The sequence below is a fragment of the Osmerus eperlanus genome, chromosome 12, assembly GCF_963692335.1.
Source record: "Osmerus eperlanus chromosome 12, fOsmEpe2.1, whole genome shotgun sequence".
Lineage (NCBI taxonomy): Eukaryota > Metazoa > Chordata > Actinopteri > Osmeriformes > Osmeridae > Osmerus > Osmerus eperlanus.
Window position 1 is genome coordinate 17124379 of NC_085029.1, and position 13984 is coordinate 17138362.

Sequence of the window (13984 nt, forward strand, 5' to 3'; positions counted from 1 at the left end):
AGTTATTAGGTCACGCTCTCACACCTCAAATCGTAAAAAACATTTTTTTATTTTAAATGCAACAACAACCTCTTGCAAATAGAACTGGTAGTAAATGTAACCCAGCAAGTATACAAATATCAAACAGAAAAACTATCGCAAATCCACATCAAAGTTTTTTTGGTCACAGTAGCAGGAAACTCAACTGCTTGCGGTAAAGTATATGGTGCAGGTAGACAACGATAGAACCAACAACAGAACGTGATGGTGGTGTGGATGTAGCGTGTGCTGTGCTATGGAGGAAGGATGTCTGTGAACTGAAGGTATTTCTGGAGAGGGCGGGGCAGAGGAAGCTGCTGGACGGAGGGCGTCTGCATCAAAGGATAAGCCCCTAACTGCTCCCGGACCTGTAGCCTGCAGAGGTGACAGAGAGGGGGCACACCTTCTACACACATGGACACACACACACATGGACACACACACACATGAACACACACAATCAATTTGTGGCAGTTCACCAAACACACTGGGATCCATCTGTGACTGGTAACTGACACTGATGTACTGGGTGATGTACGTAGCTGACCTAGGTGCGCGTTTGGAGTCCACGTCATCATTTCTAGTCGCTGGTCAAGTATTTGTCGAAGGTGGTGGGAGAGAGTGGACCAATTCACAAACTCCAGGAGGTAATTCAGAACCTCACTCTTCGCCTTCTTCAATCTGAGGCAAATAACACCGGAAAAAAAGAGGTGAAATATTATGAGCTGACAATTTAACACTGAGGGAAAACATTCTTAATAGAGGTGTGTGTCTGTGAAATGATGTTTGTTTGTCTGTGTGTGTGTGTGTGTGTGTCTTACATATCAGAGCGCAAGAGCAGGGAAGGTTCCAATCCAGCCTGCAGTAGCAAAGGGAGCCAGCAGGGGGCATGATGCACTGTCCTGACAGCAACTGACACCAGCCAAGTCAACTCCTCTGCATTCAACCACACATTCTTGAACTCCCCTGAAACGGATGAGTTCCCGCTTGACTGCTTTGGGCTGGACGCCTTCCAACAAGGTGGCTCTGGACTGGACCAGCTTTGGCTGGATTCATCTGAACTGCACACAAACTCACTGGTTTCCTCTGAACTGGACATGGTCACGCTGGATTCCTCCAGACTGGACAAGGAGCTGTAGGACTGCGCCGGGCTGCACAGGCCCCAGCTTGGCAGGTCTCGTCTCTGCAGCAGGTCCAGCCTTCTCAGGCAGATTCTCCTGTGCTGCAGTATGAACTGCAGGGTCTCCGGCTTGTCGGTGTTCAGGGCGAAAACCCAAACCGCCTTGTTCAGAGTGGCCCCTGCAGCCAACAAAAGCTGCGCTGAATCACTGAGAGCGAGAGAGAGGGAGGGAGAGCAAGCGAGAGCAAGAGAGCAAGAGAGAGAGGGAGAGCGAGCGAGAGCGAAAGAGAACGAGCGAGAGAGAGGAAGAGCGAGCGAGAGCGAGAGCAAGAGAATAAAAGGTTAAATACATGAAAACAGGAAGGCCGAGGGTTGGTGCATACCAGACTGTACTGGGTTCCAAGTACCTGGGGGTCCTGCTAGTGGCATGGAGGGGGTCCAGAGCCTTGGCGAGGGGCGACTGGGCTATGAAGGAGCTGCAGTCCTGAGCGTCGGGGTGGAAGCCCTCCTCCAGCAGCACCCGAGTGCACTCCCTCTGGTCCGTGGCCAGGTACAGAGGGCTCACCCGGTCCCTCCCGCGGTCACACGTCCTGTCCGTCACGGCGACCAGACGTCGCAGGATGCTGTCGGACGGCACCCGCAATGCAACAAACACAAAACGCACACATGAGTACCAGGACGTTCTAGAGAGTCAGGTGGCTGAGCAGTTAGGGAATCATGCTATTAATCAGAAGGTTGCCGGTTCGATTCCCGGACGTGCAAAAATGACGTTGTGTCCTTGGGCAAGGCACTTCACCCTACTTGCCTCGGAGGGAATGTCCCTGTACTTACTGTAAGTCGCTCTGGATAAGAGCGTCTGCTAAATGACTAAATGTAAATGTAATGTAAATATATAGAGAGAGAAAAATAAATAAATGGGACATCATGACAGATCTCATTATTACAGCCTGATACCTTATGTGTCCAAACTCAGCGGCCGCATGGATGGGGATCTGGGGCCAGCTGTCATTGCAGAGGATGTTTGCGTCGGCACCGTGGGCCAGGAGGGTGTTCACGCAGTCCTCGTACCCCTGCTGGGACGCGATCATCAGAGGCGTAGCAAGGTCTGCCGCCTGGGTGTTCACGTCCGCACCTGCAGACCAGACACACAGGCGCACATCTGTATACGGGAAGGGAAGGGGGGTGGGGAATCACACACACCCACACACACACAGCTATGTACCTGCATCAATAAGGATCTGAAGGCACTCCCGCCGTCCATACTGTGCAGACAGAAACAAGGGTGTGATATTATTGTCGTCACGAGCTTCCAGCTCACAGCCTGGCACAGCAATCAAGAGGCGCACTATCTCACTGGAACCCTGCAAGGGAAAATAACTTGTATTTACATTTAGCAGACGCTCTTATCCAGAGCACAGTACAGTTAGTACAGGGACATTCCCCCGAGGCAAGTAGGGTGAAGTGCCTTGCCCAGGGACACAACGTCATTTTGCACGGCCGGAATCGAACCGGCAACCTTCTGATTGGTAGCCCGATTCCCTAACTGCTCAGCCATCTGGCCCCCATGCCATCTGACCCCCCTGTGTTGTTACACCAGGGTGTTCAATCCTGGCCCTCAGGGTCCACTGTCCTGGATGTTTCCCTGCTCCAGCAAACCTGATTCAAATGAATGGTTTTTACTAGGCTCCTGCTGAGCTAGACGACGACTTATTCATTTGAATCAGGTGTATAGAGATACAATGTTAATGTTGTTTTTAGCATGTTGTGTGGAAGTGTACCTTATAAGCAGCGAGGTGGAGACTGGACCAGCAGGAGGAGGTGTGTTCTCCATTGATTTCTGCTCCCTTCCTGATGAGCAACTCCACAATTTCTTTGTGTCCAGCACTGACAGCTGCACCCATGTAAAAGAGGGAAACTATCAGAATTTTTCAACTGAAAGAAATGCGCATGCATATCTGTGCTGGAGTGTGAATCTGTGTTACCTGCGTACAGAGGGCAGGAGCTGTCATTGGTTGGCTGGTTGATGTTGGCTCTTGCCTTAATGAGAAGTTTGACCACTGCCAGGTTGCCACAGTGAGCGGCCAGATGCAACGCTGTCTCCCCCTCATGAGTCCTGGCAGCCAGATAGCTACTGCCGCCTCGTGAGGTGGCCACTGGTAACGGAGAGAGAGTATCTCAGAGTAGTTTGAGATGTGGAGGTTGTTCAAACGTTTTCCGTTATGTGTATAGCTCAACGGAGACGCATTTGACAGCAGATTAAGAGGTCGAAGGGTTCAATTGCCCCGCTCCCCTTGTGCGTTGCTTTCGATAAAAAAATTAAATAGTTTCTTTCGGGACTGTTAAAATGAATCTTAATGGCTAGTTATGAAACTTAACTACCAGTTACGTTGCCCATAAGAGGAGGCCTTTATAACTATTGTTGTTCTGTGATCGTACCAGCAGCAGAGATGAGCTCGCGTACACAGTCGGCAGAGCCTGCAGATGCAGCTTCATGCAGGGCGTTCCAGCCGCGGTTATCCCTGCTGTCGATGCTACAGCCCCGGTGGATCAGCGTCCGTACCCTCCGCCTGCACCCCGCGCGCGCTGCCGCGGCCACCGAGGACACCGTGTCACTATAACATTCTTTGAAGTCCATCTTCTTTCCGCTTCGGTACCAATATAAAAAGTCTGAAAAAATAGTTGAGGAAAAGGGAATAGGTATGAATGATGCATGGATGTTCAGTTCACGTTAACCTCCTATATTAACTCGTTGCTGTAACCATCATTCCATTTCGGGTTTGACCTGCCTAGCTAACATATGTCAATAATAACAAGGCACAGTGAGTGTCGCCGTATATACACGTTGCCATTACAACTACGTGAATGGGAAGCCACTGCTAATAACCAAGTGTATAGAAGTCTACTACTCTGCTAATACTACAATCCTAGCGCCTGAGCCCTGTGCGTGCTAACTTGTTCGTTAGCTAGCCAAAGCACACAGCATGTTTATTCAAGCTAGACAACTTTAAAAGTTTATGTTTTTAGTCCAGTTGTTTTACATGCATCAAAGAGATCGCCTTTAAACGTTACCCAAAATATATGTAATTAGTTTCGAGGTTTTTCGCTGTTTACCTCAGACGACAACCAACACTTCACTCTTCCTATGAAGTACTTCCGTTCATGAAGTTGTAGACTTCCTGGGAGGGGACAATCTCAATGTGGAGGACCTGGGGCCAGTTTTTCAGAAGTGATCTGATCGGATTACGGCTTTTGTATTGGATCAAATCTTGCAAATGGGTTGTAAAAATTAAAATAAATAAATGATAATTTAATATTCTGAAATTGGATTATATTACGTAATACAATCTTGGTTTTGATCTGGATTAAACCTTAATTATGTGTTGTTCAAAACTTTAGTAGGATTGGGATACCTTTGATTCAAAAATTCTAAACCATTCTGAGCCCAGCAGAAGGCTGGTTCAGGGTGGACTTCAGCAACAAAATGTAATAAAACTTGAAATTGGTCAAATAAAACGATATTGTATCATGTAATTCATATATTTATTTATATGTAAGAGCAGAAGTACAGATTCTTCTGGCAGAGGAACAAATCACTCTTTCCCAACTTCAGCAAACCAACTTGAGATCCGCCTCCTAAAAGGTAGAGTTTCAAAAAGCTGGTCTCTCCACAACTGAAGACTAACTTTGAAAGTTCTGTAATTTTGTTATTTATTGGACATTTAGCCCTTTTCAGATTTTGAAACACATCTTCAAAATATTAACATTGCATTTGTGAAGAATACACACACACACACACACACACACACACATTTTCCCATTCAAAACTTTTGACTGGTACTGTATATTTGTTTGTTTTAAATTGTTTGTGGGTCAGATGATGGCTCTGACTGTCTTCAAATCAAAACACTTCAAAGTGACCCAATGCTGGCTATTGAACCTGTTGTTTACTTGGCTAGCCTACTACATTGGCCTACATTGTTATACGTAGTCTCATTTACAACACTGGGAATCCGGATTTGGTAATCTCGAAAAGTTAGTATTTGGATCAGGGTGTTCCAATGTTGCTTTGAAAAACCAATACAAAAGTAAGATGGATTACCTGATCCTGGACAGCAAAACATGGGATTTCAAAATCCAGATCATTCGGATCCGGATTCTTTTAAATTAACAACTGGTCCGTGATGATAATTTGTCATTTTGGCAGCACTGTCTGTGCACTACTGTAATGAAATGAATGTTATTGTAAGGCTGTAGTTGAGGTATTTAGAATATTATAACTTTTTATGAATTTTCGTTCACCATAATTGTATTAGCTAGCTAACTAGGAGCTACTGTTATCGAGATTATGTTGGACTCTTATTATTCTTTCTTGTTCACCGTGTGCGGTAGCCAACATGTGACCCAATTCACACAGTTACTTGACTCGAATCACCGAGATGAACTGTGTACTTCTGATTCATCATTCCTCTCAAACTGAAAAGTTTGGAGGATGCGGGCATCGATCCCGCTACCTCTCGCATGCTAAGCGAGCGCTCTACCATTTGAGCTAATCCCCCTCTCAGAACTGCGTGCAAATTTAGGACATAAGAGTCTTCCTGATCGCCTAATCTTTATTTTACATTTATTTAGGGCACATATTGATAAATTGTGTGTATATGTAGGAAATGTATATTTTACAATACACTAACACTAGATGCATTCTGATACCTTGTTTAAATGTGTATCTAAAAAAATACTAGACTTTTATTCTGAAGCTCCCTTCAGAACGAGGAAGGTTGAATAAGGAAGTGGTGAGATGACTTGGCTGACACACGGCTGTTGTAAAAATACCGAGACGTATGCATACCTTGAACCATGTGTCAAGTAATCTAGGCTGAGAATGTTACTGAATTACAAGTTTAACGCTTATGTGACCTGAATCCACAAAGAACTTTGACCTATATTATAATTCAATTTAGTTGTAAAAGGTAATTAATTACCATATATGGCTCTGGTTGAAAACATAAGCACACTTGAAGGCAAGGAGAATTACTTGTCTGTCCTGGGGGGATTCGAACCGGAAACCTTGGGTTCCACTCTACCTCTGCCCTAAACACTGAACATTGTAGAGCGCTCGCTTAGCAGAATCGCTTAGCATAATTTTACTACATTTCACATTTAGTCATTTACTATCAACATGAATTTCTATAATGTTTAAAAGGACTTCAGTTTTGTTATCAAATTTACATTAACTCACATGGCAAAAAACAAAGGGTGTATTTGTGGTTCTTGATGTCTATCTCATTACCCTTACTGCCCACAACGATTTCAACAGTTAAGAAAATAAAAGTCTTCCTATTTTATCTTAATTTCAAATGTTTTAAATATTGATTTATTGCATGAGTATGTGTACACTATGTGTATAGTTTACAATACCCAAAGGCTATATGCATTTTGATATCCAAAAAATATATAATCAGATTCTTTTATTCTGAAGCTGGTTGAATACGGAAGTAGCTAAGTTAATACGACGGAGGACCTTGTGAAAAAAGGTGCTGCGGGCATCGTTCCACCCATAGATATATATAAAGTTGCCTTTATATATATTATATATAAGTAGCTAAGTTAAGTAGGTAAGTTAATACGACGGAGGACCTTGTGAAAAAAGGTTAGGGTTATATAATATATAATTAATTATTATATATATATATATATATTATATGCAATTATTATAAGGTACCGTTATATGGAGATAAATAGCTCATTAAGTGTAATTTGAATAACTTTGGTACCCCTCAAACTGTATAGTTTCTGAATTGTGTATGCCCCAATCTGCCTTGGCCTATCACTCCCACAACGTTTTTTTGTTTCTGCATTTACCGTATAAACATTTGCATGATCCGTGTATTAAATGTTTTAATGTGTGCGTATGCAAGCAGGCATTTCACTGCTCAAGTTCCACCTGTGTATTTAGGCTGACATCAAGGTTATCAAAATATTTTTGTGGCTCGTACTTCTTGTAAATTGGACATATTTGGTTACAGAGACAGCTAGAAAGTGACTTCTGGTGAGAAAGTATTTGGCAACACTGTCAACCTGTTAGCTAGCAAATTAGCTCTAGTCCGAGTGCCGTGTAATCTGCTCCACTTACCACGCAAGGTCTTACATTCATTGTCTGCACAACTAAAATACTCCTTCCTTAATTTTCTTCGAAAATGTTCTTCTTAAAACTTTGATAAGCTACGGATATCATGCAAGTTCGTCAAATTTAGCTAGCTATTACCGCAATTCGACGTCAGCCGTCGGGGACCCCTAACGACATGGTGAGAAGGCATGGGCAAATGCGCAAAAAGGTCTCATGATTTTCGTTTCTTGTCACTTGTCACATTTACAAACAAATTCAATCTCTGTATGTAAATGTGAGCCTATCCAATAAAATCTAGTTTTGCCAATATTTATAATCACCCACATTGAGCCTTTAATTGACTATTCCACCTTGACCTTCCAGAACTTGCCAATCTAATGACGTGGCAACCAGTCGATGAACTCGTTATCATCACAGTCTGTGTTGGTCACCACGCGTTCTCAACGTGAATATGAGAAGTGCAAAATGAAGATGCCCAGTTTACGGAAAGTTTGCCTTAACACACGCGCGCAATTATTTAATAAACAGTACACGACGGAGAAGCAACAAGTACTGTAGCTGACGTTACAACACGTCGACGTTGGTTGAAGAAGTTGAGCGAGCTAGCTAGCTAGCGCTAACATCGTTAGCTAGCCTTAGGCCTACAGCTGCCTCCGCCTGTTGTGCACCCACCGCAACTTCAACAACTTCTATAAAGTTACAACATCTCATGATTGTGGTGAACCAGCTACAGTGTGCGAGGAAAGTGTGAGGCCACACCAACAGACAGTAATGGCCAACCAGACACCAGAAACCCTCTTGCAGCGCTCCATGCAGATCCCTATCCAGTAGTTTCACCTGGCTGCACCACCATCGTCATCGACCTGAGCAGCGAGAGCAGAAAATCTGTGAGTAAAACCAATCATCAATAGTGAAGCTCCACATCTTTGCCTCATACATTTAAAGATAACGAGCTTATTTAAATAATAAAAATAAAATGCTGAAGAGCTGCCTTCGATTTTTGTGTGACCTAACTAGCTTTGATTGCATTAAACAAAATGGAGAAGAGCCTCACGTTGGTCTTTTCCTGGGACCAACAAATCACTTTAACCGTGTGTTGGTAGAGGGAAACACCTCAAACATCTTTTTGCTAATGTGACCTAGGAGCCATCCGATTTGTTGTTTTCCTTTTTAAACACAATTTGCATGCAGACATTTGCACGTGTAAGTACACCTTCTTACTGCCCCCAAGTGTGCATGTAAAGTGGTGTAAGAATGGTGTCAAGCAGAGCCGTTTACGTTAATTCTCTTTAGACTAAATTGAATGTTAGTGTAGCTCAAAGCTCTTTGTGGATTCCAGGCGCCAGAGAGATTCGTTTTCAAGTCGGATACATTTAGTTCAAGGAATGCACGCTTCTCAATTACATTTTTACAGTCAGGAGAATATTCATTTAGTAGTATTAGATACCATCACAGCACCATGAAACGGTCTCAGAAAATTATGATTAAAACATTGCCAAAAAAATATTCAATATACAATATTCAGTAAGTGAAGGGGACAAAAATTACAATTTAAATTACTGTCAATAACTCGACAACGTTATTGAGTTAAATATCTATTTCATTATTGGAAAAGTGGTCAGAAGAAGTCACGTATCAGCCAAGTCGGCTCATCCACTTCCTTATTCAACCAGCTTCAGAATAAAAGTATTTCTAGGTTATGTGAGAGATGCACAAGATTGCTCAAGATATTAAACTGCGTATAGTCTTGGGGTCTTGTAAATTATATATATTTTCTCCATATACACATGAAAGTTATGAATATGTGCCCTAAATACACTTAAAATGAAGAAAATTCAGTGAGAAAGATTCTTAATATGTATAATTCAAAGAGGTTCTGGAAGGGGGATTAGCTCAAATGGTAGAGCGCTCGCTTAGCATGCGAGAGGTAGCGGGATCGATGCCCGCATCCTCCAAACTTTTCCATACTAGGAGAAAAACTACTTTAAATACCGACGGGTCTCACCCCCATTTTACTACAATTTGCTTTCCACAGTAATGAGATAGAAGAACCACAAACACACCCTTTGTTTTTTGTAATGTGAGTTAATGTAAATTTGTTAACAAAACTGAAGTCCATTTAAACATTATAGAAATTCATGTTGATAGTAAAATTCTGCTAAGCGAGTGCTCTACTATGTTCAGTGTTTAGGGCAGAGGTAGAGTGGAACTCAAGGTCTCCGGTTTGAATCCCCCCCAGGACAGACAAGTAATTCTCCTTGCCTTCAAGTGTGCTTATGTTTCCAACCAGAGCCATATATGGTAATTAATTACCTTTTACAACTAAATTGAATTATAATATAGGTCAAAGTTCTTTGTGGATTCAGGTCACATAAGCGTTGAACTTGTAATTCAGTAACATTCTCAGCCTAGATTACTTGACACATGGTTCAAGGTATGCATACGTCTCGGTATTTTTACAACAGCCGTGTGTCAGTCAAGTCAGCTCACCACTTCCTTATTCAACCTGCTTCAGAATAAAAGTCTTTCTAGGTTATGTGAGAGATGCACAAGATTGCACAAGATATTAAGCTGTGTATAGTCTTGGGGTCTTGTAAACTGTATATATTTTCTCCATATACACATGCAAGTTATGAACATGTGCCCTAAATACACTTAAAATGAAGAAAATTCAGTGAGAAAGATTCTTAATATGTATAATTCGAAGAGGGTTCTGGGAGGGGGATTAGCTCAAATGGTAGAGCGCTCGCTTAGCATGCGAGAGGTAGCGGGATCGATGCCCGCATCCTCCAAACTTTTCCGTTTGAGAAGAAAAAAGTGAGTAGAAGTCCTCAGTCCCTTGTCAACCACTACATTATGATCTACAAACACCCCTATTATAACGTGGTGTTACAATTTATGAAACTAGCCATAAGGTCCTTTCAAGCATATTCATGTTGCTAGTACATTTCTGCCAAGCGAGCGCTCTACTATGTTCAGTGTTTAGGGCAGAGGTAGAGTGGAACCCAAGGTCTCCGGTTCGAATCCCCCCCAGGACAGACAATTATTACTCTGCTAGGCAGACAAGTAATTCTCCCTGACTCCAAGTGTACATGTATGCTTGGTGTCAACCAAAGCCACTTATGTTAATTCCCTTTTAGGACAACATTTCATATTAATATAGCTCAGTTATTTGTGGATTCAGGGAATGTTAGTGATTTGCTTGTAAGTCAGTTACATATTCTCAACCTAGATGACTAAAACATAGTTCAAGGTATGCATACTTTTCAATAAAAATGTTGCAACCAGGAGGAACATTCTTTAGAAAAATCCATTAGGTATCATAACTTTCTGAGGAAATTATGACCAATGTTACTTAAAAAAAAAAATCTAATCAAAACTTGAGTACCGTTGACTAAGACTAAACAAAGCGACAAAAATGTAACTTTAAAGTTAAACCCCTTAAAGTACTCAGTGAGCGACTGGGACTAAAACAAAATTTTTACGAAACTAAGTCAAAATTAACAATGCTGCAATATGACAAATTACACAAGTAAATTACACAACATTCAAGAGTTAAAATATCAGTATGTTGTTATTGGGAAAATGGTCAAGAGAGCCATGCGGCAGCCAAGTCAGCTTGTCCACTTCCTGATTCAACCTTCCTCATTCTGAAGGCAGCTTCAGAATAAAAGTCTTTCTAGGTTTTTTGAGATACGAATTTGAACAAGATATCAAAATGCATGTAGTCTTTGGGTATTGTAAACTCTACATTTGTCTATACACACATGTAGTTAATCAATATGTGCCCTGAATACACTTAAGATTAAGATAATTCTGTCAGAAAGACTCATAATACGTATAATTCCACATAGGTTGTGGAGGGGGATTAGCTCAAATGGTAGAGCGCTCGCTTAGCATGCGAGAGGTAGCGGGATCGATGCCCGCATCCTCCAAACTTTTCAGTTTGAGAGGAAAAAAGTGAGTAGAAGTCCTCAGTCCCTTGTCAACCACTACATTATGATCTACAAACACACCCCTATTATAACGTGGTGTTACAATTTATGAAACTAGCCCATGTACTCATGTTGCTGCTGTCCGGACTGCCCAGTAACTGACACCCCTAACCACAGTTTGTATCTGTTCCGTTGCCAGGCAACTCTAACGGCATCCTCTACCTAAAAAAAAATGTTCTTTCTCTGGCATGTGCGTCACAAGGGTTTTAGTTCTTTAGACGGTTTACTTGCTGTGTGTTTTACACTGGGTCAACAAGCGCAAGAAGAAAAGAGGGCTCGAATGAAGCTCTTCTTAGCTCCCCCGACAACCTTTAACGTCCTCCAGAAGCATTTAGAGAAGACTTCTGGAATTACTGAACAACTTGTTGTGACCACATAAAAATAAATAAAAAATACAATCTTAGCTAAACTGGCCCAGAAGTGTCACTACAGAAACCGCAGACCAACTGATGTTAACATGACAGTTACACCTTAACCATTTAGCGGACGCTTTGATCCAAAGCCACTTATGAAACAGCGCAAATAGAAAGTAAAGATGAATATCAATGATCAGAATACTTATAACACCGTTTGGTGTCAAGCATCAAAGTATCTCTTGGTCTCATCCCCAGTGCTTAAGCCTGGCTAGTATAAGGACCCAGACCCACATCGAGTCTCCAGCCCTGTCTGGGGTCTTCAACAGGCCTGTCCCCTCTGGCCTCCCCTGCCCCCCTCTGGCCTCCCCTGCCCCCCCCCAGGCCTCCTCTCTCTACCCTGCCCCCCTCTGGCCTCCCCTGCCCCCCAGGCCTCCTCTCTCTACCCTGCCCCCCTCTGGCCTCCCCTGCCCCCCCCCAGGCCTACTCTCTCTACCCTGCCCCCCTCTGGCCTCCCCTGCCCCCCTCTGGCCTCCCCTGCCCCCCAGGCCTCCTCTCTCTACCCTGCCCCCCTCTGGCCTCCCCTGCCCCCCCCCAGGCCTACTCTCTCTACCCTGCCCCCCTCTGGCCTCCCCTGCCCCCCTCTGGCCTCCCCTGCCCCCCAGGCCTCCTCTCTCTACCCTGCCCCCCTCTGGCCTCCCCTGCCCCCCCCCAGGCCTACTCTCTCTACCCTGCCCCCCTCTGGCCTCCCCTGCCCCCCTCTGGCCTCCCCTGCCCCCCAGGCCTCCTCTCTCTACCCTGCCCCCCTCTGGCCTCCCCTGCCCCCCCCCAGGCCTACTCTCTCTACCCTGCCCCCCTCTGGCCTCCCCTGCCCCCCTCTGGCCTCCCCTGCCCCCCCCCCCCAGGCCTACTCTCTCTACCCTGCCCCCCTCTGGCCTCCCCTGCCCCCCCCCAGGCCTACTCTCTCTACCCTGCCCCCCTCTGGCCTCCCCTGCCCCCCTCTGGCCTCCCCTGCCCCCCCCCCCCAGGCCTACTCTCTCTACCCTGCCCCCCTCTGGCCTCCCCTGCCCCCCTCTGGCCTCCCCTGCCCCCCCCCCAGGCCTCCTCTCTCTACCCTGCCCCCCTCTGGCCTCCCCTGCCCCCCTCTGGCCTCCCCTGCCCCCCCCCCCCAGGCCTCCTCTCTCTACCCTGCCCCCCTCTGGCTCCTCTCTCTACCCTGCCACTGGGTCCGTTGCCCAGAGACGAGCACTAAGTCACCCAGCCTTGGAGAGAGGGACGAGCGGGCCTTGAAAACAATGGCAGCCCCCCATCCCCCTCACAGCTCATAACTCACTCTGACTGGGGAGAGGGTGGGGGGAGAGAGGGCAGAGAAAAAGAGAGGGATATGGAATTGGGAGGTGAAGCTAATGATGGGTGAGGAAGAGAGAGAGAGAGAGAGAGAGAGAGAGAAAGTTTGTGTGAGAGTGAAGGTGTGTGTGAGAAAGAAATTAAGCATACAGACACAATACGAGACTAGGGAGGATGAAAAGGAGACAATAGAGATACTAAGAGGAAAGGAGGAGGGGCAGAGTTGGGTCCTTTGGGCAGAGAAACAAAACAGTCAGAGAGAGGAGGGGGGGGGTAAAAAAGGAAAGGAGAGTGGAAGAAAGAGCTACAGAGAGAGCGAGAGAGAGAGAGAAGACAACCAAGCACCCAAGGGACCCTCGAACGCCCACAGATGTGCAGAAGCTACGGAGCTCCAGTCAGCTGTCGCTAGCTCCTCCACCCAGCCAGGAGCCCCAGAGAGGACAGAGATGCCGGCCCCTGGGAGGCTGCTGCAGCTCTGGAGCGTGTGGGCTGCCCTGCGTTTCTCAGCGGGAGGTGAGAACAACAAACTCTTGCTCAGATCACACTGCCGACACACCAGCAGCAGCCAACAGCTGTTGGTTTGGTGTGATGTGCCTTATGGTGTTGGTTGGGACAGTGTGAGAATGACAGTTGACTTTCCAAACATTCTAAACCCAACATAACCAAGTTATTGTTGTTTGTGGACAGTGTGGTGGGCAGTGTGGTGTGTGATTGTTGGGACAGTGTGAACTCAAACTCATCGAGTCTTGGTCGGTCTGTTTATCGCTCATCTGAGTTTTCTTCCTCGTGTTTCAGACAAAAATGTTGACACCGACGTTGTCTATGTAGTGCAAACATTCAAGTTTTTTTAGGGGTGGGAATATAATAATAAATATATATGAGAGAGAACAATGGTTGTGCTCACCGAAGGCGTGAGCACACCCAATAAAGTTAACAAACAGATAAGGGCCGGGTTTCCCAGATTCGTTAAGAAGCTCTTAACGCTAAGAGCTTCTTAGGAATGTTCTAAGAACGCTCTAGAACGCTC

General features: G+C 45.0%; 1 protein-coding gene and 4 non-coding genes across 8 annotated transcripts; 3 read left to right on the top strand and 2 right to left on the bottom strand.

The window, feature by feature from the left end:
• Positions 1-30: 30 nt before the first annotated feature.
• LOC134030840 (ankyrin repeat and SOCS box protein 3-like) lies at positions 31-7476 on the bottom strand. Of its 4 annotated transcripts, XM_062474208.1 has the most exons (11): positions 7272-7476; positions 6998-7092; positions 3575-3805; positions 3121-3291; positions 2917-3029; positions 2361-2499; positions 2093-2297; positions 1546-1761; positions 840-1346; positions 566-699; positions 31-424 (listed from the first exon to the last, which is right to left on the bottom strand). In XM_062474208.1, the coding sequence occupies exons 3-11, from the start codon at positions 3771-3773 to the stop codon at positions 273-275; spliced, it is 1836 nt and encodes a 611-aa protein (XP_062330192.1). In that variant the 5' UTR covers positions 3774-3805; positions 6998-7092; positions 7272-7476; the 3' UTR covers positions 31-272. The 4 variants fall into 4 exon arrangements, with proteins under 4 accessions (XP_062330192.1, XP_062330191.1, XP_062330194.1 ...); XM_062474207.1 differs by lacking the exons at positions 6998-7092; positions 7272-7476 and adding an exon at positions 4250-4380; XM_062474210.1 differs by lacking the exons at positions 6998-7092; positions 7272-7476 and adding an exon at positions 4250-4379 and having other exon boundaries at positions 2093-2270.
• Positions 5622-5694, bottom strand: trnaa-agc (transfer RNA alanine (anticodon AGC)). The gene has a single exon. It is a non-coding gene; the product is annotated as a tRNA-Ala (tRNA).
• Positions 7477-9144: 1668 nt separating the features above from the next.
• On the top strand, positions 9145-9217 carry trnaa-agc (transfer RNA alanine (anticodon AGC)). Its single transcript has one exon. It is a non-coding gene; the product is annotated as a tRNA-Ala (tRNA).
• A 764-nt stretch (positions 9218-9981) lies between these two features.
• Positions 9982-10054, top strand: trnaa-agc (transfer RNA alanine (anticodon AGC)). Its single transcript has one exon. It is a non-coding gene; the product is annotated as a tRNA-Ala (tRNA).
• Positions 10055-11124: 1070 nt separating this feature from the next.
• trnaa-agc (transfer RNA alanine (anticodon AGC)) lies at positions 11125-11197 on the top strand. The gene has a single exon. It is a non-coding gene; the product is annotated as a tRNA-Ala (tRNA).
• The last annotated feature ends 2787 nt before the right edge of the window (positions 11198-13984 follow it).